Source organism: Ochotona curzoniae, unplaced genomic scaffold, assembly GCF_017591425.1.
Source record: "Ochotona curzoniae isolate NIBS_2020 unplaced genomic scaffold, NIBS_Ocur_1.0 contig_2599, whole genome shotgun sequence".
Taxonomy (NCBI): domain Eukaryota; kingdom Metazoa; phylum Chordata; class Mammalia; order Lagomorpha; family Ochotonidae; genus Ochotona; species Ochotona curzoniae.
Genome location: NW_024465520.1, coordinates 1,785,559 through 1,808,874, shown reverse-complemented (window position 1 = coordinate 1,808,874; position 23,316 = coordinate 1,785,559). Strand labels below are relative to the sequence as shown.

General features: G+C 41.8%; 1 protein-coding gene across 1 annotated transcript in view; it reads left to right on the top strand.

The window, feature by feature from the left end:
* The window catches only part of SLC9A9 (solute carrier family 9 member A9), a 562,224-nt gene that overhangs the window by 251,317 nt on the left and 287,591 nt on the right, over positions 1 to 23,316 (top strand). Inside the window, exons 7-8 of the mRNA XM_040974753.1 lie at positions 2,298 to 2,436; positions 6,257 to 6,362. Of these exons, the coding sequence (XP_040830687.1) occupies positions 2,298 to 2,436; positions 6,257 to 6,362 (245 nt within the window). The remainder of the gene's footprint in view (positions 1 to 2,297; positions 2,437 to 6,256; positions 6,363 to 23,316) is intronic.

Here is a 23,316-nt window from a genome sequence, read left to right as displayed (position 1 = left end):
ACAGCCTGAGAGAAGTTAAGCCATGTTGCCCATCACAAATATAATTAGCACATCATGCTAAGTATTACATAGATCTTTTTAAAAGATTTGTTTATTTTTATTGGAAAGTCTGATACAAACAGAGACAGAGAGGAAGATCTTCCGTTCAATGATTCACTACCCAAGTGGCTGCAGGTGCCTTAGCTGAGCCGATCCATGCCAGGAGCCTGTTCTGAGTCTTCCACCTCGGTTCAGGGTCCCAAGGCCTTGGGCCATCCTCCACTGCTTTCCCAGGCTACAAGCAGGGAACAGGATGGGAAGTGGGGCTGCTGGGATTAGAACCAGCACTCATATGGGATCCCAGCGCGTTCAAGGCAAGGCAAGCACTTCAGCCGCAAGGCTAATGCACCAGGCTTTACATAGATTTGTTTTAATGGAAGTGCTCACATGTGTTTAAAAGGGAGTTGTTTGAAAGAAAAAGCATGCCACAAATAGCGAAACCTTGCATGACCAAATGATGTTACAGTGATGCTCCAAGGTCCAGAAGCAGCAAGACAGAGAAAACTCCTCCTGGGCAATGGAGGCAGGGATGCCGGAAAAAGAGTCTCTGTGCTGTGGGTGGCAGTCTCAGGGTACGAACAGCATTATTGATAGAGCTGAGTTCATGTGCAGAACCCTTTGTGTGAGAGGCAGAATACAAATGAAGTATTTTTCATCAGTATGGTGTCTCCGCTGAACTGAGCAAATGTGCTGGTCAGTGTTGGGGATCACGGGGACCTGGGTTTCGCTGTCTTATGCTCAGGGGTGTCTAATGGCTTTGGGGTTTGACACTTTTCCCCGGAACTGACAGGCACAAAGGACCCAAGTATGGATCTGCTTTCTCCTTCTTTTTTTTTTTTTCCCCCTGCAAAGCACAACACTTTACAAAAAGAAAAACACTTCAAAGGCAGTGCTTTCCGTGCATATATTTTAGGGCTCCGTTCAAGATCCACATTCATCTTCCTTATCCAATTACAGGATCAAAGCTGAAGCATTGGCCTACTTTGGAGGTTTAAAGACAGCGAGGGAAAAAAAGCTAAGAACATTTAAAACTACTGTCTTTACCCCACTGTATCTTCCTTCAGGAGAATTGAAACCTGCCCCGCGACTCTCTCTGAACTTTATCTGGATGCAGAAAGTCAGGTCAGAGAGCAAACACGCCCTAATCGTGTTCAGCAAGTCCGTGAAGGCACCCTGACCTCGCTGATGAATCACGTCTAATCCCAGCTGCTGTGTCTTTGCTTGCTCTCTGTACAGGCCACAAAGTCCTCTCCAGAACCTAGTGGCCAAATTTGATTTTATTTTGTTCTGATTAGTTTTTAAAGAACTCATGCTAAAAACACAATCAGAAAAACTAAACTGTAGTATTACTTCATTCATCTCCCTAAAGCTACTTGTTGTAGCACATCTGTTCATTTCGAAGCTACAATACAAGCTTCATATTTTCTAAAATAGGACATGCCTTTTCCTTCATATTACTAGGCTGGGATTTGAGGCCATCGTTATTAAAAAGAGAGAGAGAGAGAGAGAGAGAGAGAGAGAGAGAGAGAGAGAGAGAACAAATATGACATGCTCAGGAATATTTGAGTGAACAGACTGCTTATTAGTGGATTGATTTTTCTCTATGGAAATAAATCTTTGGCAGGCACCAGAATTGGAGTATAAAAAATGACCTTGGGCAGCTGTTGCCATTTGTTTCAGTGGGAAAATGAGGGTTTTGTCTCTCCCCGGGGGTTCATCTTGCCGTGTTCTGCACACCATCAGGGCTCCACTTGGGAAGGGGCTGCACCGGGGAGCAGGAATGCTCTTTGCTGGAGGACCAGATCACGTGGAGTGTTCAGTGCGTGCTGTGAGTTGTAACGCCCATTTGTGCACAGACCGTAAAAGTACACTTTTTATCAGGGACATTTGTGAATATATAACGGCACTGAAGATAGATGGCCACTAAATAATTCACAGTTATCTATCTTTTCAGCAGATTTCTTCTGCACCTACCATGTTTTAATGCCTGCTTTGCTCGGAAACAATATTCTTTATGACCCCTCCAATATAAAAACGTTTGCTGACTGGCAGCAATAGATAGATATTATGGGATGGGGCTACAAGGAAGGAATGGGTTTTCTAATTTATTCTCCTCCATTTCTTTTCTTCTGGTGGATCTTAGTTCTCCCAGCCAACACACAACGTTACAGGAAAAAGGAGCCGCTCCCAAAAGAGGGTGTGGCATTTCAGCTGCTGGGGCCTGCCCCTCACTAATATGAACTCTCTCCTTCTTTCAGCTCCATCTCCATCTACAGCCCTAAGGAGAATCCCAACACCTTTGATGCTGCAGCTTTCTTCCAGTGTGTGGGGAATTTCCTGGGGATCTTCGCTGGCTCGTTTGCCATGGGCTCTGCATATGCTGTTGTCACAGCTCTGATATCCTTTGTCTGTGGCTGGAAAGCCAGGGATCATTCAGCAGAAGTGTGCAAGGAGGAGCAAGCTCCAGACCCGTGAGTGGCCAGACAGTTCAAGTCCAGTCTGAGACAGTGCCACGGAGGCTACTGTGGCTCTAAATCTTTCCTGCAGGCACAGTGTGTAAGTGCCAGCTCCCAGACTGTCAGCAGTCTTTTAGTGCCACATCAAAAAAGTTTTAGACCACGATCATTAGAATCAGTCAAACCGGTGTCAACTGAAAGAAGCAAAGATTTAGGGTCAAGATTAAGTGGAAGAGTTAAACTGGGTATGGTCTGTCTCTTTTTCGAACTGTGTCAATCTCCAGCTCTCCGTGTAGACCATGCCAGAGATTAGGATAACTCTGATCAGTCATCTACAGCTAATTTATGCATAGGAAGCTTGAAGCAAAGGAAAAAAAAAAACAACAGAACTTGATGTGACTAGGAAATTACATCACTTAGTTCTCTTTTTTGCGAAGGATTTGCTAGAGAGACTGAGGGAGCGAAGGCAAGATGGCTCATAACCTGCTCCCTTTGAGCAGCTGGATGGGGAAGAATTAAGCGACAGTGGAGGACCATGGCCAGAAGGCCAACATCCAGCATGAGTGTTCAGTGGGGGCCACCGAGACGGGGACCAATGTCATGATCGAAGTCTCCGCTGGGGAGACATGGGAGAAGCCACAGGTGCAAAATGGGCCGCTTTGGAGTATCTTGCAGCACTATGCAGAGGAACCTACACTGCTCTGTGCCTACCAGTATAGGAAGCTGAGGGTTTTAAGAGAGCAACATGCCAGCAATCCAGCTTTTAAGATACCAGGAGACTGATGATGATCTGCAGGGGGAGGCTTCAGCAAGGAGGCTTGTGTTTAGAAGGCAAAATCTCTAACACTTCATGATGGGTTGATTTAAGAGGATCAGAACAAATTCAACTCCTCATTTTTTTTTCTGAAAACCTTAGAGATTGCTGCCTCCACTGATACAAATGAAGTTAGAAAACAGTAGTGGTTTCCAACAACAAAGTTAATGACCGACCTGTGCTCTGGACAAGTCAAGCCTGGCTGCCTGTTTGTCAGGCACTGCCTGCCGTCACTGTCAGCCGGACCCTAGCAACAGATCACATTCTCACTGGACACTGGTGCTTAGAAAGGATGAGTTATTGCCCAAGGTCATGCAGCCAGGGCATGAACGCTCAGGGTCACAGGAAGCAGCCATGCTCTCGATCACTTCTCCCCAACACTTCTTAATGATGAGGTGGAATTGTGGCCGAATCACATGGTAGCTGGCATAGACTAGTAGCAACAATGACACTGACAGCTAGTGAGTTGCTAATATGTACCATGTCTTTGTATGCATCTCCTCATTGGAATCAACCTGTAAGACAAGTTATCATCGCCCTCACTTTACACTCGAGGTAATCGAGGCTTCAAGAGGTTAAGTAGCTCACTCTGGATCATAAGTCAGCAATAAGAGGCTCGTTAATAAAGTCTTCTAACATTTATTGAGAGCTTTACTATGTGCCAGTCCTTGCTATGAGTATTTTACATCCATTATCTCAAACAGTTTTTACAAGAAGCCTGGAAGGTAGAGACTGTTATTATCCCAATTTTACACCTGAAGACGCTCAGACAATTAAGGTTAAACAACTTGGCTGAGATCAAATAAGCAGGACATTGCAAGGCGAGGACTGAGTAGCTCCTGTTTGAGAAGGGGAAGCTAGAATGGAACTGCTGTCAGCCTGAATGGAGGGCGAGGAATGAACAGAGGGGTAAACAGGTTGATAAGAGGAAGGGGGAAATCCCTGGGGATTGGAAATCTACTAGGAATTTAAATTAGATCTGGTATGAATCAATTGAATCAATGAATCAATGAATAAATTTAATGAAAGGGTATGGAGACCGAAGAAGCACAGGCTCAGTAACATTGACCATGATTGATCATGTAGTGCTTCCCAGCCTGTTAACAGGGCTACAGAGACTGTGTAGGGGGCAGGTGCACAGCTAATGCACAATGAGAAAGATCTCTTCTAGTTGTAGGTTCCTGGCTCTGGATTTGGGATCTGCCCAGAACTGAACTGGGTTTTTTGTTTGTTTGTTTGTGTTTGTTTTTCTGAAGGAGGTTGAATGAAAGGAATACTGTATAGATGGTTGATACTCTGTTGCTCAAACAGGCCAAGCCCCTTATTAAAACAAATTAGGAGAGGGAATTCAGCTGAAGAAAATACAGCCACAAAAAAAAAGGAAACACTGGAAACGAAGTATCCCCAAGCAATGGAAGTTTCACTTTTATTGAAAAGAGTTTCACTTTGATCATCTCAAAGAGTTGCTTCCAGATCTTACAGATTATATTTCCAGAAAAGGTATTTCACCCCAGCTCCCCTTCAAAAATATTCATTTAAATCACAGGGAAAAAAAAAATACATCACTTGTGGCCTGCCTGGCACTGCTTTGAGGACCTGTTGCAGTACATGTATGCGCTGGTCTGCATTGCTGTGGGGTAGGTGGTGGTGTGAGCCCCGTGCTTAAGTAGGAAAACAGTGGTCAGGGGATGTGTGCAAGTGGAGACTGCAGATTTGAACCTAGGAGGAGTCTGTGTCCAGAGGCCAGCCTCCCAGGATGTTACCCTGGCTCTTAGTTGGTTGGGCTCTTCTAAAACTTGATAAAATATTTGTATCATTCTATAATCTCAGTTTGTACATCACACGCAGAAACAAGTTTGATTTTGTGTTGCCAAAACATAAGGCAGGAATGAGCCTTAGCGACGTCATCACACTTGCAGAAGCTCAAATGGGCAGTGGCAGCAGAACCAAGAAGATCAGCTCGCCTGCTCCCCGCTTTTGCTTTCCCCCCACTGCTCCAGTCTTTCCACGTGGAATCTTCTTTAGTTTTTGTTCTAAAAGTGCAAAAATGCAACATAATCCCCTCTCATTATATGTCAGAGCATTCTGTGCCTAAAGTGGACACAATTCAATGTAGCCTTTTCAGACTCATATCCCTAGTGGGCTCCCCAAATCCTTTTCTCTGTCCAAACTGGATCACTGTCCCTTTGTTCTATTTGCAATTTATGGACAATTGACAAGCGTCATCCCTGCCAAAACGAACCATTGCCTGCCAATGGGTATCTGATAGGACTTAGAAGCAGTAGGCCTGCTCCTCGCATCTGCTCGTACCAAGAAGGCACAGACTCCCTATCAGTGACCCTCATTGTGCCTCATAATCCCATTTGCTCCCCAGAGAGACCACGCAGCTGAGGCCCCACAGGTCTGCATTTCCCCTGGGAACAGCGCTGTCTGGTGCTGACGCACCTGTAACGTCACAACCCAACCTCACTCCAGGGCTTTAGTTTTCCTCTGGCTGCTATAATTCCCCTGTGAACCTAGGCTGGATTCGAGAGGCTGTGCACTGCAGTTAGCCCATCTTCCACATGGGGGTCTTCCAAAAGTGTGTAGAAAATGCATACTGTGAAAAAAAAAATGGCAGGTGGATCTTTTGGTGTCTCGCACCAAAAGAAGTTTCTTTGAATTTTGTTTTTCCATCACTGTTTTGAAGTGCCCTTGTATTCTTCGTAAGGTTTCATTTTTATGTGAAGAAGGCTTGAAATTTTTGCAAGCGTTTTCAACTCCCAGTAGAGCATGGATCGCATGCTGGCCTTTAGAATAAGTCCCAGGGAGAGTAACAGCCTTCCAATCAGCTCTGAAAATCTGCCTTTTACTCTGAAAACTATCAAATCCACATCATTTTCCCACTGTCAAGAAGGTGATTTAGCTGTGAAAGCAGTTGTTGTTTCCCTTAACATGTCTTCATCACTTGACCAAATTTACCAAGCTGTGTGAGTTCCCCATGCTGGAGACAGGCCTGTTTTTCCTCCTTTCTTGGAGCGCTTTCTTATCCGCCGAGGCTGCCGGCCTAACAGGTGAGTGCTTCCTGCTGTGCCGGGAATGGGATGCATGAGTACACCTGCCTGTCTGGATGTCTACCCCTGCCTGACCCAGCAGGAAGTGGAAGAACATCTCCCCACAACACTGAGTGTGAATGGCTTTATCAGAATCAGCCTCTCCTGAGTACCCCGGGAGGAAACAAATTCATAATTCTCTCATTTTATGTATACAATTCAGTGGACTAACTCTAGAATGCTCCTATCTCCTTCCTTGCTACACAAGGGCTCCATGGAGGTGACCTGGCAGATGCACGCTGGCAGATGCAGGAGTGTGAAGGGACCCACATACCGCACTGGTGGCTATGGGCTCCCCCCAGTAGGTTCCAGTATAAGCAGCTTTCATGGGGTCCACACATCCATGGTTGAGATCTTTGCATGCATTTCATACTGGGTCCACAGTTCAATGTTTCTCACCAATGTTTCAAGGTTTACATGGAAGGGTACTTAGCAAAGTTCATGGAACATAGATTTCGAAGACGCGTACTTGGGCGCAAATTTTGAAAACCATGCACGTTTTTCCCCGTGAGTACACATTTGTTATGAACTCCTTGAGGACTCCTCATGGAGAATCCTCTGAGGTGGGATGGTCTACAGAGGCAGGAGCAATCCGCAAGGACCTCAGGGCTATGCATGGTGTGATGTGGGTTCAGCAGTTGCGTGGATTGCATTTTGCAACCGAGATTTCTTCTGGGATCATTACAATGATTGTGTGCTTCTCCAACTACAAGACACCCTGGGCCCCCGAGAAGAATGTCAACTCCCCCCCGCGACCCCGAGTTAGTTCCCAGCTTCTCCAAAATCTCTTTCCTGCATCCCTCAGGCTCCACAATATCCCATCTCATGCTAAGACCGTAAAATGACAGCTAGAAGAATCACTGGTGACTAAACAAGACCTCTCTGGATATTTGCATTTCAATAGGCAATGCTTCAAAAAGTCATCTAGCAAAATAATAACACCTATCAAGAGGATACCAGGAGCCAGGTGCTGGCTAGCTGCTTTTCATTGATGATCTAATTAATTTATGGAAAGACTCAATGTGGGACAGTGTTCCCAGTTTCTTCAGCTAGCAATGAATGGCAGAGCTGGGATTTAAAACTAGCAAAGTCCTCTCCAGTTCCTGGACTCTTGGGCACGGTATGCTCCACTCCTAGTGAAGTTCCATCTGTGAGATATCAGGCAGATTTCCAAGGGGGCAAAGACGGTTGGAGCCCCAAGGAGCCTGCCTGGCTCATTGTCTCCTAGGCTCGTTTCTGGCTGCCCTGCAAATACCATGGCCAATCCATTCAGTAATGATACTTTATTGCTCTATTCAGTTAACCCAACTAACTTACTGCAGAGTTGCCTTGCCACACTGTTGCCATAGGCTTCAAGGGTATCTGTTACTGGTACAGAAAGCCACCCTGCCAGTTGCTATGGTACAACAATCAAGACTACTTCACCAAATTCTGCCCTACTGGGCTCTGTTATACCCAGATCACCTCAACACAGAGATTGTAGTTTGGTACTTTCATGTCCTTTAGAAGATGCCTTTTACCCTACACATGTACCTTAAATGAAATAACGTAGCTAAGCCACAGATGCTGCAATCATCCACAGGTTTGACTACTGTGTTCTACACTTTATGCCCTTTTCAGCACTTAGCCTGTGAAATGATCTAAGAAACGTTAATAACAAGAATAAATATTTGACCTTTCACAAAAGTATTGAAATATCTTAGCTCACCTAATATTTCTTGGTCTTAGGTTGAACATTGTAATACACACACACTCACACACACACACACACATCATTGCCTAATAATTGTTTTTCTTCCACATGTGCAATTTGTCATTCATTTCTTGGTCCATTTCAGCCAGACCTTGTTCTAAGAACCATTTTAAAGGTCACAGTTCTGGGAAACTGTAGAAATTGCTGGTTTGTCTGAACTTTGACCACTTTTTCTCAGTCTGATGTTCTTCTTGGGTATCATGCACACCACCTCTAAGGAGCTTGGCTTTTGGGAAGTGTGATTGCAGGTCTGAGCCTCTTCAGCAGGAAGACACACAGGTCCATGGCCATTCCCAAGGCTGACCCAAGCCTAAGCAATACTAATATCCCTTAAACAACAACAACAACAAAAAATGGGTCTGAGCATTTTCTATTGCAGAAAAGTAATCCTGCTTAGTCTCACTTACTTATGTATTTGTGTGTTGATTATTTAATCCTTGCCTCTTTCCAAATTGAATTTGAGACAGCTCGTAACATAAGCCATGCATATCATGGGACCATTTAGTTGAGAGTAAACACTCAAGCGCTCTGGGATAGTTTTTCTGCTCAATCAGACAGCTGTCCATTGCTGTAGTTTGGCAATCAATAGAGGTCTGAGCTTTCCAGCAGCCAATGCTAAGAGGGAATCATGATGAGTTGCATAGGGGCTATGCAGCATTACGAAGTCTCATTTACACAAGTGAGCAAATTCTGTTTTGGTATTAGATTCTGCAAGCTCATCTAAGGGCATTTGGGCAGTAAAACAGGTAATGTATTTAATAATAATGTTCACTTCTGGGAGAGCCATTCTTCATGTGCTCATTGTTCATATCAACTTCCATGAAATTTGAGGTCATTCAGATAATTCTCTAAGGCCATTTCACTGTAATGACAAAATCCTTTTAGTGCTGGCCCACAGAGAAACTAGCACGATGGAAAGCAAAAATCTGGAAAACTTTCAAAAAATGGTTAATAAACGAATATACCACAATGAGTGTTGTGAACTAAAGTGAAGCATGTTGTTAACTAGTCTGAGTCATAGGCGTAACCAGCAGTCTGGGGCCTGTGGGTTCACTTACATCATGTGAGTCCTAAAGATGGTGTTAACAAGTACTGTTTCTCAGCTGACCTTCACAGTGGGCCCTCAAGGCCCCGCATCCCAGAAGCGCTCTAGCTGAGCCATCCTAGGGTCACCTCAGTGGTTCCATGCCATAACATAAAACTGCATTTGAAAAAAAGGATTTCTGCTGTTTTCAAAACAAAGCCTGTTTTCAGATATGTTTTTCATTTTGACCTACACCCAGTGTGATGCATAGTCTTTGTGGAAAACTTTTAAAATGCAGATTCACAGAAGGAAATACAGTTACCATCACTGACTGTCATATTGCCTATTGATAACCATTGTTAACCTAGAACACAGTCCACACACACACACACACACACACACACACACACACACACACACTCAATTAAATGCATACACTTTAATTATAGTTAAGCACATCTAGGTCATTATACTTTTTGTCTTTTTAAGTAACTTGTAATTTTTGTCACTCCACAGCTTACAGTAGTGAATGTATGAACTTGCCATAATTTACCTACCAAAATCAAGATTGTTTCTAGTTTTTAATTTTATCGTAATGAATATCTTCATAACTAGATACAGGAATTTTTATTTCTGTGACTGCCTAAAAATACAATTTCTATCCTAATTAAAATTATGGAGATATTGTTCTGTAGAAAATGTGTATCCTTATATATTTCCTCCAAAACAATATAAGCGCATTTGTTGCTTCACTCCCACCACCCTAAATATTATTAATCATTTCAGAGAGCAGGTACATATACTTTGTTTTAATAGTTGCATGGCTTTAGTTTGGCACCAGAAACCTGGTGCAAATCATTTTGATGTGAAGTATGGGATAGAGCTTTGATTTCCTTCCCAGCTGGCTTGTCCTCATGCCCACCAACATTTCCCCATAAATTTAAAATGTTTACATGTGCATATGCATATATGCGCATATGTTCAAAGGGCTTCAGTAGGTTCTTGGAATGGGATGAAGACACATGATTATTTGGGTGAAATAAAAATTGCAATCCCTGCATAGATTTTTTTCATAGTCTACATGTTTCCTCCACATTTTGTAGACCTTTTGCATTGTTTCATGGACGTTTTGATTTCACTATTTTAATTATTTCAGCTTCATACTTCATTTTGATGTCAAGTAGTTCAACCTCTCCTACCCCTTCCCTACTTTTGCAAAACCCTTATGTTACATCCGCATATTTAGTGCTCCAGATGGACTTGAAAATAACTTTCTCAGGTTTCAAACAGAAAATAACTTGGGGATGACAATTGTGGATATATTCAATTTTTAGATTAATTTGAAGAGTTATTTTTGTAACATTATTCTTCCCACCCAGGGTTATATCTCTCCATTTGCTTGAGTCCTATTTTATGACCCTCAGTAAAATTTTACAGTACATTTTTATGATTTTTGAAAAATTTTTCTTGTTAAAGACTTTTATGTTTTTGTTTTTTTAAAATTTATGTATTGTCATTGGAAAGACAAATTTACAGAGAGGAGAGACGGAAAGAAAGATCTTCTGTCCTCTAGTTCATTCTCCAAATGGCTGCAACAGCCAGAGCTGAGCCAATCTGAAGCCAGGAACCAGGAGCTTCTTTCGGGTCTCCCACATGGGTACAGGATCCCAAGGCTTTGGCCCGTCCTCAGCTGTTTTCTCAGGCCACACGCAGGGAGCTGGATGGGAAGTGGAGCAGTCAGGAAATGAACTGATCCTGATGTGGGATGCTGCTCTTGAAAGTGGAAGATCAGCCGAGATACCATGCCAGCCCTATTAAAGATATTTTTAAATTTATATTTAGGGATGTTATAATGAGTGGGAACTTCTGTGATTATAGGTTTAAATTGTTTTTGTCTGTATATATGTATTATAGATTTTACTGCTTTTAAAACGTATGCTGTGTTTCTGAGACACAGATCTGGAGCTGGTGTATAGCATTAGAGTTGATGGACAGAAGTTATCAAAGACTGTCAGCCTCATGAAGGCCTTATCAGCTTCTGCAGTGTGGCTAGAGAACCTAAGCATGTGACAAACAACTTTCATTTCCTAGAAGCAATGGCTTCAGATCAACAAAACGAAACGCTCCTGTCATCTAAATAACAGACTATTTCATAAGCTGGTTGTAATAGTAATAATAAAGTAAAAATATTTTCACCCTTTCTTTTGGTCCACTGGTCAGGATATTACAGAGCAGATCCATGTTTCAAGGAAAGGATGTGTCTTCCATTTCAGCCATCTCTCTTTCTACCAACTCTCAAGTTAACAACAGAGTCACATAGGCAGGAAGAGAAGAGTCAGATCCAAAGGAAGGTGAGGCACAGGTGTTGCCTTTGGCTTTCCAACTTCCCTTCTCACCTTTAGTGGAAGTTACAGCTTAATGATACTTTTTTAAAAAAATTGTTAGTTATTTTTATGGTGAAGGCAGACTTTCAGAGAAAAGGAGATACAGAGAGAAAGATCTGTTCACTCCCCAAGTGGCCTCGATGGCCACAGCTGGGTCAATCCGAAGCCAAGAGCCAGAAGCTTCCTCTAGGTCTCCCACATGGGTACAGAGTCCCAAGGCTTTGAGCCGACCTCTACTGCTTTTCCAGACTACAAGCTGGGAGCTGAATGGGAAGTGGAGCAGCCAGGACACAAACCTGTACTCTTATGGGATCCCGGAGCTTGAGAGGCGAGGATTTAGCCACTGAGCCATGGCACCAGACCCCTTGATGATTCTTGCAGATCAACCTCCCCATCTTCCTGTGAAGAACCCTGGTGTCCCATCCTATGTTGCCAAAGGAAATGAGGAGATCTGAAGCCAGGTCCAACAGAGCATCGTTCCCTGGGATGTGAAGTTTTAGGAGGAAGAAAGGAGAAAATTGTATTGAGACCCTCGGGAGGTGCCTTGTATTCTCTATTCTGAGCTCTGTCACACTTCCTTCCAGTAAATTCCTTTCTGAATATGGAAGCCAGAGTCCATTTTCACTGCTTCTGAACAAAGTAATGTAGATGTTACATGGAAGGAATAATCCACAAAGTACTCCAGTAAAGAAACTGCTTAAGTTGGTGACAGGAGAAGGAAAGAGAGGCTCCAAGAGGCACAGCCTCTAGAAGAGGGTGCTTGGGACCATCTTATGCCAGGTGCATTCTGATAGACCAACCAAAAGAATCAGGCTTTTAAAGTCAGTTTGCATAGCGTTCATTATGCTTGTCAATTCAGCTCCTTATCAGATTCATTATGAACACTTCAGGAGGGAGGGGGCGGGCTCATTACCACACTGCCTGCTTTCACTTGCAGTTGCTACTAATTTGATGATCATCATTTGATTTATTTGGATCATCTTTTACTTCAAGGACCACATTTGCAGCCTTCTCCATCTCTTGGAAATCGCACCTGCAGATGTTCAATAGTCACGTGGAAGAACTTGGTCTTAGGGAAACAAGTGGCTTTTAGACATGCAAATGAAGGCTGGTATTTCTATTACCCAGAAGTCTGACTCTCTGCTATTGGAAATAAACAAGTACAGTTTGAGAAAACTTGTATTGGGGAAAATAGGGGGAAAGTACAAATGCAAATGAGACATTCTGATGATTCTTTTTGTTTTGGGAAGGGATGAGGGCAGGTACAAAGAAGTGGACCTTAGGTGTCCCTTACAGGTTATGGAAACAAGTGAATGCTTCTGACTGTGTCCTCTTTACAAAATCAGCCCCTGAGAAAGGTTTCTGGTTCCTGGTTGCTTGGCTGACCTGCTGTGGGATTGGACTCAGGCCCTGTTCATTTTCCTCACTGTTTAAGTAAAAGGACTTTTATTTTCTAACAGAAGGAAATGTGCCTCTGGATTGAATACACAACCCTGAGCTGCTGTCTGCATAAGATGCCCTGGAACATGTGACCATCTGATTTCTGATCAGAAAGAGTTTTTCCTGTACTGAGGCCTAGTTTCTGAAAGTTATTAGGTCCCTGAGCCATTATATTAGATTGAATATTGAAAATAATTCAGCAGTAATTTTTATAGCATAAGCTCTAATGAAATTGAGCCTTGTCATCAACGATGCTTTTCCTTTTACAAAGATAACCAAAACAGCACAGCTGGACAGGTTGTTTGAAAATACATTTTTTATGATCTGTTTCCCAGCTGAGACTTCGGGGGTCAGGGTTTTGCCAGAAGCAAACTTTCAGGGACTGTCATTAAACTCCCAACGAGTAACATTTTTAATGGGCAACATTGACATCGTGTCTAATGATTTCCCTGCTTTCGGGCGGTGCTATAATGAAAGCAGCTCCCGTTTTTGGATTCCTGGGGCCTAATTTATATCCATGAGAGGCAAAAAGCAGAGGAAGGGGGCCATGAGCATGCCTCGTTTTCTCATGTGCAAAGTCGGACCATGTAACTCATGAGTGAAATTATTTCCATCCAAGAAAATAAGCAGATCTGGACAGGAATCTGGCACAGCAGTTAAGATGCTATTTGTAGTGTCCTTATCCCTGCTGGGTTTGAGCTGCATCTCCAGTCCCAGGTCCCACTTCCTAGTAATGCACATTCCGGGGCTGCACTGAGCACACACTCACTGTTAGCCTTGCAAAAAAAGAAGATAGAAGGAAAAGGCAGTCTTGCTTACTGAGTAATGTGTTTGAGCTTTCCGATTCTTTGCCCAAATGTCTCTGAAGATGTTTTCAATGTAGAATGGTAAAAGCAAGGGTCACGCTGGCCTCTTCACTAAGGAGCTGACCAACAGCCCCAAGAGAAGAAGCAACAGCACACGAGCATGCGCACATCCTGAGCAGTTAAACCTGCTCAGTCCTGTTACCCAAGCAGGTTCTACCGTCACAAGTTACAAGGCTTGGTGACCTTGGCATCAGGAACAGAGGCTCACGCCTGGGGAGTGCAGGCCCTGTGTATCTGTCAGCAGGTCAAGGAGAACATGAGGAAGACTCTTTTTCACAGTAGATGTGGGAAAGTCTCCCGGGTTACATGACTATGCCTGGACATGTTGGGATGTCTCTAGGTTTGGGTAAATTGGCATATTCCTTCTGATCTCCACCATTTCTGGTTTGGCAAAAAAGAAAAGAAAAAAAAAATTGGTTTGAAACTCTTAAGAAGATCTTAAGCACAGAGCAAACCACATTCTATTTGGCTTGCCACTGAGGCATTGCCTGACTAGATAGAAAATACAATTTCAGGAGCTCTATCAATAAAACAAATTGCCAGGAGGAGACTTAGCTTGAATTGTTTTTCAAATCAAATCTAGCCAGTTCTAGCTTCTAAGGACACACGTCATAATTGTGATTGCTCCTGCTTGTGTGTCAACAGGATCATCCGAGTCTGAGTTAGGCAACAACTCACCAGCAAATGAGGTTCAGTGAGTGCCAAGGCAGAAATCAGGCCTGAAGGCTCAAAGCATCGGGCAGCCCCTTCTGCAGAAATCGGGACCCAGACTTCTGCAGGAGATTGTTTCACCAACACACTGAACCAACATGCAACGATGGCGTCTCAGTAAACACAGGTGTGGCGTGCTCCTCCTCGCGTAACTCATTAAGTCACACCTGCACTTTCATCTCCAAATTCAAAGAAGATGCACATGTAACTAAAGTAGTGGACAAATTTACTTCTATTTTCTTCAGTGTAAATATTTTCTGTTATTATTTAGCATCTGCTTGTGGTGCCAAGAGATATAAGGAATAAGAATTCTCTTTTTCACCATTAGTCAATGCTCACACTGATGCATAGAAAGGTATTAGAAGGTGGAGAAAACTGGGTACATTGATGAAAGAGATGAAGGGATCCTGGATCATTGCCAGATGCTTGCATCAGCTGGATCCGGGCTTCACTTCACTGACATGCAGGAGGAAGGGGAGCATGGCAAGGAGTCCGTTCCTGAACAAAAGGGGCTCTACACCAGTGTGACACATCCACGTGGAGTACAGGGGCCAGTAAGAGTGTTAAATGTTTGGGCATTGTTGCCATAGATGTGTCAATCAACTCCAAGGAAAGGGGACTTGAAGAGGCAAGGCTGGGGAGGAAAAATCCAGTGAATCTCAAAGCGTGAACTGAAATGCCAGCAATCTAAGTGAAAAAGGATTTTTTTGATCCAGATTCCCAGTTAATTTTCCTAAGTATTCACTACTGCATTATGAATTTGCATGGGAGATTTTTGCTTTAAATGGAAATTTGTGAAACTTGAAATCTAGACACGAAGCCCATGCCTAAATTCATGTGTGCCTTAAGCATTGGAAAACCCAGGATAGGAATGGAGATGGATGCTGTTTCCACACTGATGTTCCTATAACCCACAGATTCACGATCAGTCTGCCAACTACAGAGTTGCCAAATACAGGGAAGGCAATGTAATTGTACATTTTGAAAACTCGGATTCTTTCGTATTCCCTGAAGGGGTTTTCTGTTTCGTTAAATCTTTGACTTCTCAGGTCCAAGTTTGCTTTCAGGGGTGGTAAGAAACCTGTCAGAAATGTCAGTTTTTACTCTATCAAAAATAAATAAAAGTGTGGCATGGAAAAATAACTTATCAACCTTAAAACCCCACAGAGCACCGTCTTTGAGCAAGGCACAAGTTTTTCTCATACTCTCTCTCTCTGTGTTCTGATGATACAATCAATATTTCCTGTCCAAAAATGCAATATTCTCCAATCTTAGAAACCCCTCAAGTCCGCATTTAGCGTCAAGGAGAATTCTGCTGTGTGTGTCAGACGGTTATTTTTTTTTTTCTGCTTCTGTATCTGAAGGCTTCATCAACTTTAATGAGAAAAGAGCTGCAGAATAATATCGGAAGCAGAGGTTGCAGGTGACAATAGCCTGGAATAATAACCTTTAAATAACAGAAGCAAATAGATCCTGCCACTAATAAATCCAGAAAAAAAATACTTATTCGCATGTGAAGACAAAAAACTCACCTGTTCGTGTTCTCTTTCAAATCTGATAGACATTTCTTAAAACAGATTTATTCCTCTGACAACCCTGTATTGGAACCCTCAGGGATTGCTGAACACTGCTGGGGTAAGAGGAGATCTGGGCTGAGGAGATACCGCAGATCTGGTTGGCAGGAAGTCATTGTGAAGCTGTCGGGCGCCTTGTCAATTCCTCAGTTCCATACACACAATCTTTGAAGCAGCATACAACAGAACCGATCATGTCACAGAATGCGGCTTATCTCCTGCCAAATTGGCCAGAGCAGCTTGAACCTCATGGGGTGGGGGTTATCACATACCATACGCTTGTTTTTTTTTTTTTTCTCTCTCTCTCTCTCTCTTAGAAGTAACTATATGACTATTAGCTTAAATTATTTGAAAGGCAGAGAAACAGTTACGGAGAGATCTCTTCCATCCATCAGCCAGAAACTCAGTTCAGACCTCCCACTTGAGTGCCAGGGACCCAGCAATTTGAGCCATCATTCACTTGCCTCTTTTTCTGCAAGTTACAGGAGTATGGCATGCCAGCATCCTAAAAGGGCAACTTACCTGCTGTGCTATGCATCTACCTGCATATTACCTTGAACTTACTTGTTGCAAAGGCAGAGATCGTTGCATCCATTGGTTCAGTTCCCAAAGCCCATCACTGGGCCAGGCTGAAGCTAGGACGTGGGAAATCAGTATGCATCTCCTGCATGAGTGGGTTACAACTACTTGAGCCATGGCCAGTTGCCTCCTGATGGAATGCCAAGGAGTTGGGGCTTGAATCCAGGGACATGGGTACAGGATATGGACATGCCATGAAGCAACATCTTAGCCGAATGCCCTCACACAACCCATATTACTTTAGAATACACAAAAATACCAATGAAAATAATGACGTTCTTATAGTCCTATTTTCCTCCATTCTTCAGTGGATTGTCTTACACACTCCAATTTGCAGGCCTCCTTTCTCAAGTTATTGAGGCAACCACAATGGACCAAGCAATGAATTTAAATTGCATAAGTCATCCAACTAGTTAAGCATCTGAACTATGACCGCACAGCTTCTGGGTCTCCTGACTCCCAAGGAGATACTTTTTTTTTCTTACATAATTGATAACCACACATTGAACCTTGATCACATAATCAATAGACACGCACGGTGTTTAGCAGAACTAATGCCCTCAGAGAAGGTCCAAAAGTGTGAATCAAGGGGAAGGAATAGAAGATATTCTGTTAAGCAAATGACATCAGTTGTCCTCAGAAAATTGAACCCTCTGGAAATAATTTACTTGCAAAGAGAATCGTTATTTCTTCTGAAGAATTGTGGGCCTCCTCATGCTGTTTCCTAAATTTCTTTGCCTGCCAATTAGCTTGAACTGAACTGTGTGCTTCTTTGTGGTTTCTCAACACAGTTCTTTTAGCTAGTGTCAAAAAGTGCTAGTTCAAGTTCTTATTCGAAATTGCATAAATGAGTCCCTGCAGCCAACCCGTGGGGGACCTTGCCCACTCCTGAAATCGCTCTGGGCAGACTCTGAGAGGCAATCTTGTGCAAAAAAACATCACTCACATACTCTTTCATTTTCTCCAGGCCATTTCCTGATTTCTCTCAACGCTTCTTATTTATTTTAGTTTCCAGAAATCTGGGGGCATGCTCTACCACATGCAGATCTAAATGTATGTCCCTGATTCCATTCATCATGGCCCTGAGACTCTGTTAACACAAGCTGAACCCAAGATCTTGGACATGCAACACGAGCTTTGCATTTAATGACTGCTTGTTTATTCCAGTGGAGATGGAAAGAGAATGATGAGATTCTACTTTTGTTGGGAAAGAAAACAAAGAAATGTTTTTTCTCATGGAGAATACCCATAGTACACATTTCATGTTTCTGAGATTTCTGGATGCTAGGCTGTAAGATGAATACTTGCAATAATGAACTTACAATTAAATATATAGCTCATTTGTTCTTTCTCCTATTAGATTTTTTATTCAGAAAAATTATAATTATTAGTATTATCTACATTTATTCACTGTGTCTCCTAGCTTAAAGCTCAAAAGATGCTGGTAAATGTGTTTCTCAAACATGCCCTCCAGTCTCCCATCTCTTACTTTCCTTCGGCTCATATTGAATTATGTTCTCCCAGGACCCTCATATTTTTCTCACTTTTGAAGATCCAAATGATTCTAGACCTCCAAAAGACACCTTCCTCTTCTCCCATGTTCTCAGCCATAAGGAAGTTGCAATTTCCTTGTCATCGACTGCATTCTCCCCCAGATGAAGTGCCTGTTTGTACATTTGTCTCTGTGAGCAGAGAACTGTGACTGGGCCTGTTCATGTCTGTGCTCCCAAGTCCATGAGTGATGCTTTGTTCATTATAGAATCTCAATAGGTAAGTAGCAATCGCATAAATGAATGACAGTTAACCAAACTAACTCATAAAGCCCTGGTACCTAATATTAGAACTGTCAAAGTTGAAATTACTGGGAGTCATGAGCACATGTACCCACCTTCGTGGATACAGAAGTTAGAGAGAGCAGCAAGCAACAGTTAAGGGCATATATGTGTGAAACATGCACTATTTTATTTTCCAGCAACATGTAACACAGAAAATGTAATTTCTTTTCCCTAAAATGAGCTCCTCCAAGCTAGTCCCTCTTTCCATACTTCTTCCTTTCACTGACTTCTAACGAAGACAGCCAAATTTGTGTTTACTTCTTAGGTTTAATTGGAGAAGTGCTAATACCTATCATATCACCTTATGCTCAGAACCAAGCAGTCGGATGGGCGTGTCATGGCCGAATGAGAAGTTCGGTCTTGAAAGGGTGAGGCTGTTGGCCAACCTCACCAACTTCATACCTGCATCAAAGCCGGAGAACAGCAGCACTGAAGGAAAAGACAGGAAAGAACCCAGGAGGGTCTGAGAGGCACAGGACACCACTAGTTCACTACTCTTGATTTTACTGATCAACTCTACTTTTCTGCATGTTCTCCTTTGCTAATTTTTCATTTTTACAAATGATTCTACCTTTATTGTGTTCTCTGTTGTGTCTCCTGTGTACTTTCGAGAGACAAACAGACCTTGTAAATGTATCAAATTCCTCTAAATAATAATTTTGTTTTTAGTTCATTTGCCTTGACAGATAATGAACTTGTGATTAGTTTCTGAACGAGACAAGATTTCAAGTCTTATTTTATCTTCAACCCCAATTAAATTTGGAGCATGCACAAAACCTCCAAAGGATACACTTATCTAAGCACATTTTCCATTAATTTCCAGTAGTATAACACTGAAGTTTAAACAAAATGACATTTTTCTAACATGTGATCAAATATTATAGTTTATTTACTTTACTTTGGAGGAAATGTTTATTGAACTATTTAATGGCTAAATACGTCAATGCTTTTATTCCACGTAATTTTTCACATTCTATTATTGCGGTGATTATAACAAAATGTTTACATAAAGAAAAAAGCTACAATTTTAAAACCTCTGAAATTTTCTAGATGATAATTACTCCCTGAAACTGAAATTAATTCATTGAGCTGTGCCAGTTCTGAGAAAAATGGAAAACAACACAGAAAGACATATTTGAACATTTTTCAAAGTTAGCAAGAAACATTGGTAGCTAAAAAGGGTAGCAGAACTAGTGCTTCTATGGAATTGTCTTCTAATTATTCCAGTACATTAAGTAATTGAAAAGGTGGAGTCCCTTTAGGATGCAGGACATCAACTCCAAGCCTTAGCAAGCAAGAGTTGATAGCTCCAGACTATTGGTCAGACATGTGTTTTCTCATTCACATCTCGTACTAGCATAAACATGCAGAATCTGAGATTCTTACCATAAACATAGTGAAACAAAACCTTTGTTTTAACAAGATCCCCAGGTGATCTGATGAGTCGGATGGATAAGAACATTTGAGGAACATTGGGTAGAGACTGCAAATCTCTCTGGTTCTAGCTCCTTGGGGCCGGAGTTGAACCTCCAGATGGGATCAAGTGGCTTCTGATATATAGAGAAGCCATCGATTAAACCTGTACATTAAGTACAGCCTGAAGAGACAGATGGGTGAGGAACAGCAGGAAGAGGGAGATGAAAGGAAGTGGACACATCTGGGGTGTACCCCCTCTGCAGCACAAATAGAGACATCACCATTTCCCATGTCCCACAGCCAGAAGCTCAGGTTTCCTACCCTGAGAATTTCTGCTAAGTTTGTCTTGGAACCTCAAAGCATAGTATGTCTTTTTTTTTTTTAATTTTTATTGATTACTTCTTAGGCTCAAGGATTTCCCCTTGCATCCTCCCCCACCCTCTCCCTGTTGTAACAACAGCTTACTCACTCAACAACACTCATAAGGCCATTATTCTGCTATTTAAATGTATCCTGACATTGCAGCTGTAAAGTCCAGCATTCTAAAGTCAAGATGTATTTAACAGTTTCATTGGGGCTCCATCTTTTATTCAGAGGTAGAGATGCACATTGCAATGTACCTCCACATCATGGTATACTTGCCGACAATTTACAGATCCTCTGGATAAATATATGTGTATATATATGATTACATACATATATTTATACATAAATATACAATGATTTTGTATTTTACAAGAAGGTTGCCTTCTATCAGAGGAAGCATATGCTATTTGTCCGTTTGGGATTGACTTATTTCACTGAGCATAAATGGTCTTCTAATGTCATTGCCCTGCTGCCACCCAGGAGCTCAGGGCCATCGATTTATGTTCATTGATTTTGTACCCTCCTATCCTGCCAGATTCTCCTATGAGTTTCAACAATCTCTTGATTGAGACTTTTAGTTCTCCTGTGCAGAGAATCATGTGATCTGTGCACAGGGATAATTTTAGTTCCTCGTTTCCCATTTAAATTCTTTCACTTTTTTTTCTTGCCTAACAGCTCTAATGGGGACTTGTAATACTATATTGAACAGCAGGGGTGAGAGTGGACATCCTTATCTATTTCCAGATCTTCGTCTTCCCCAATTTAGTATGATGCTGGTATTGGGGTTTTCGTATATTGTTTTGATTGTGTTATCGAATGTTCCTTCCATGTCTATCTTGCTTCAGGTTTTTAGAATGAAATGATGTTGGATGTATCAGCCATCTTTGCAGTTATCAGGATGACCATATGTTTTTTTTTTTCAGTTTCTTGATGTGGTGTACTACATTTATTGATTTGTGTGTGTGTGAAACCATCCCTGCATGCCAGGGATAAATCTCATCTGATTCAAGTGAACAATCTGCCTGATTCTGTTGGATTCCGTTGGCTAATAATTTGCTGAGGATGTTTGCAAATAAGTTAATCATGGATATCAGTCTGTAGCTCTCTTTTTGTGTGTGTGTCTCTATCTGGTTTTAGTGACAAGATGATATTGGCTTCATAGAAAGAGTTTGGAAGGATTGCCTCCCATTTTATGTTTGGAACAGCTTGTGGAGGGTTGGGTAAGTTCTTGAAACATTTAGTAGGATTCAACAGTGAAGCTATCTGATTCAGGACTTCTTTTGGTTGGGAGGACTTTAATTATTGATTCAACCTCAGCCCTTGTTATAGGTCTATTTAGATTACTAACTGCCTCATGATTCATTTCTGGTGGATTTTATATGTCCAAAAATCTATCCATTTTTTCTAGGTCTTCTGATTTGTTGGTGTATAATTGCTTACAATAGTTTCTGATTATCCTATATATCTCCAAGTTGTCTGTTGCAGTTATATTTCTTTTTTTGTCTCTAGTTCTATCGATTTGTATCTTCTCCCTCCTTTTTGATTAGTTGAGCTAGTGGGAAATATATTTTGTTGATTTTTCTCAAAGAACCAGCTTTTTGACTCATTGATCCAAGGTATTGTTCTTTTGGTCTCTATTTTGTGTGTTTCTCCCTCATTTTGGTTATTTTTTCCCGCTGTCTTAGGATTACTTTGCTGCTGTTTCTCCAGCTCCTTATCATGTGTAGTATGTATGGGTAGCTCATTTACTTACTGCCTTTCTTTTTTCTTCTCTGTATTTTATGTTTACTTTCATGGTACAATTCCATAGGCTCTGGGATTTGCCCTACCCACTCCCCATATTCCCTCTCCTCAGCATATTTCCCCCATATTATTAAAATAGTATAGTCCTTCGTAAGCATTCATAACTCCATCAGTCTGTTAAGTGTGTTCTGACATTGCTGGTACCAACAATGGCAGACAGACCAGCATCCTGTAGATACATCTAACAGTTCTTGGTGCTTTTGTAAGCTCTTGACATAAGCATTGATTGAAATGCTTTACTCTTTAATACTGCCTTAAGTTATGACAAGTCTGGATGTATTTGCATAATTTCTGGGGTCTCAAGTTTTATTCCATGATGGTCTGAAACAATACCTAGTATAATTTTTATTTTTAAAACATTTTCTGAGGCTTGTCTTGTGGCCTATAATATGTTCACTCCTTCAAAAAGTTCTTGTATTGATGAACAAAAGGGTATTCTCTGTCTGTAGGATGAGAAGTCCAGAGCTATCATTTAAGTCAATTTGCTCTAGTGTCTGGGTTAGCTCTGTTGTTTCCTTGCTGAGTTTCTATCTCATCAATCTGTCCCTTTATGTTAATGGGGTGTTAAGGTCACCCACTATTATTGTATTGGAATCTATTTTTCCCTTTAAATCCGTTAATATTCATTTCATGTGACTAGGTGCCCTGGCATTTGGTGCATATATATTTATTATGGTGATTTCTCTTTGTTAAAAGGATCCCTTGATCATGAAATGGTGTCCTTCTTCGTCTCTTCTAATGTTTTTCATGTTAAAGCCTACATTTTCCTATAGAAGAATGACTAGGCCAATTTGTTTTTCCTTTCCATTAGCCTGGAATATCTTTTCCCATCCTTTCACTTTTGGCTTCTGCATATCTTTGTCGGTAAGTTGAATCTCCTGTAGGCAACAAATAGATGGGCTTTGTTTTTTGAGCAAAGCCACTAATATATGATGTTTGATTGATGAGTTAAAGTCATTTACTTTTGGTGTTAATATTGATAAGCAGTGATTTGGTCCTGTTGTTTTAGTAATGAGTTACTCATTGCTTGATTTAGTCTTCTTTGGTTGTTTTATTGGGACGTTCTCCACGTTTGCCTTTGGTTTTGGCATGTGCTATTCCTTTTCTCTGTCAGCAGGATATCTTTAAGAATGTTTGTAAGGTAGACCTAGTAGAGGCGAGCTC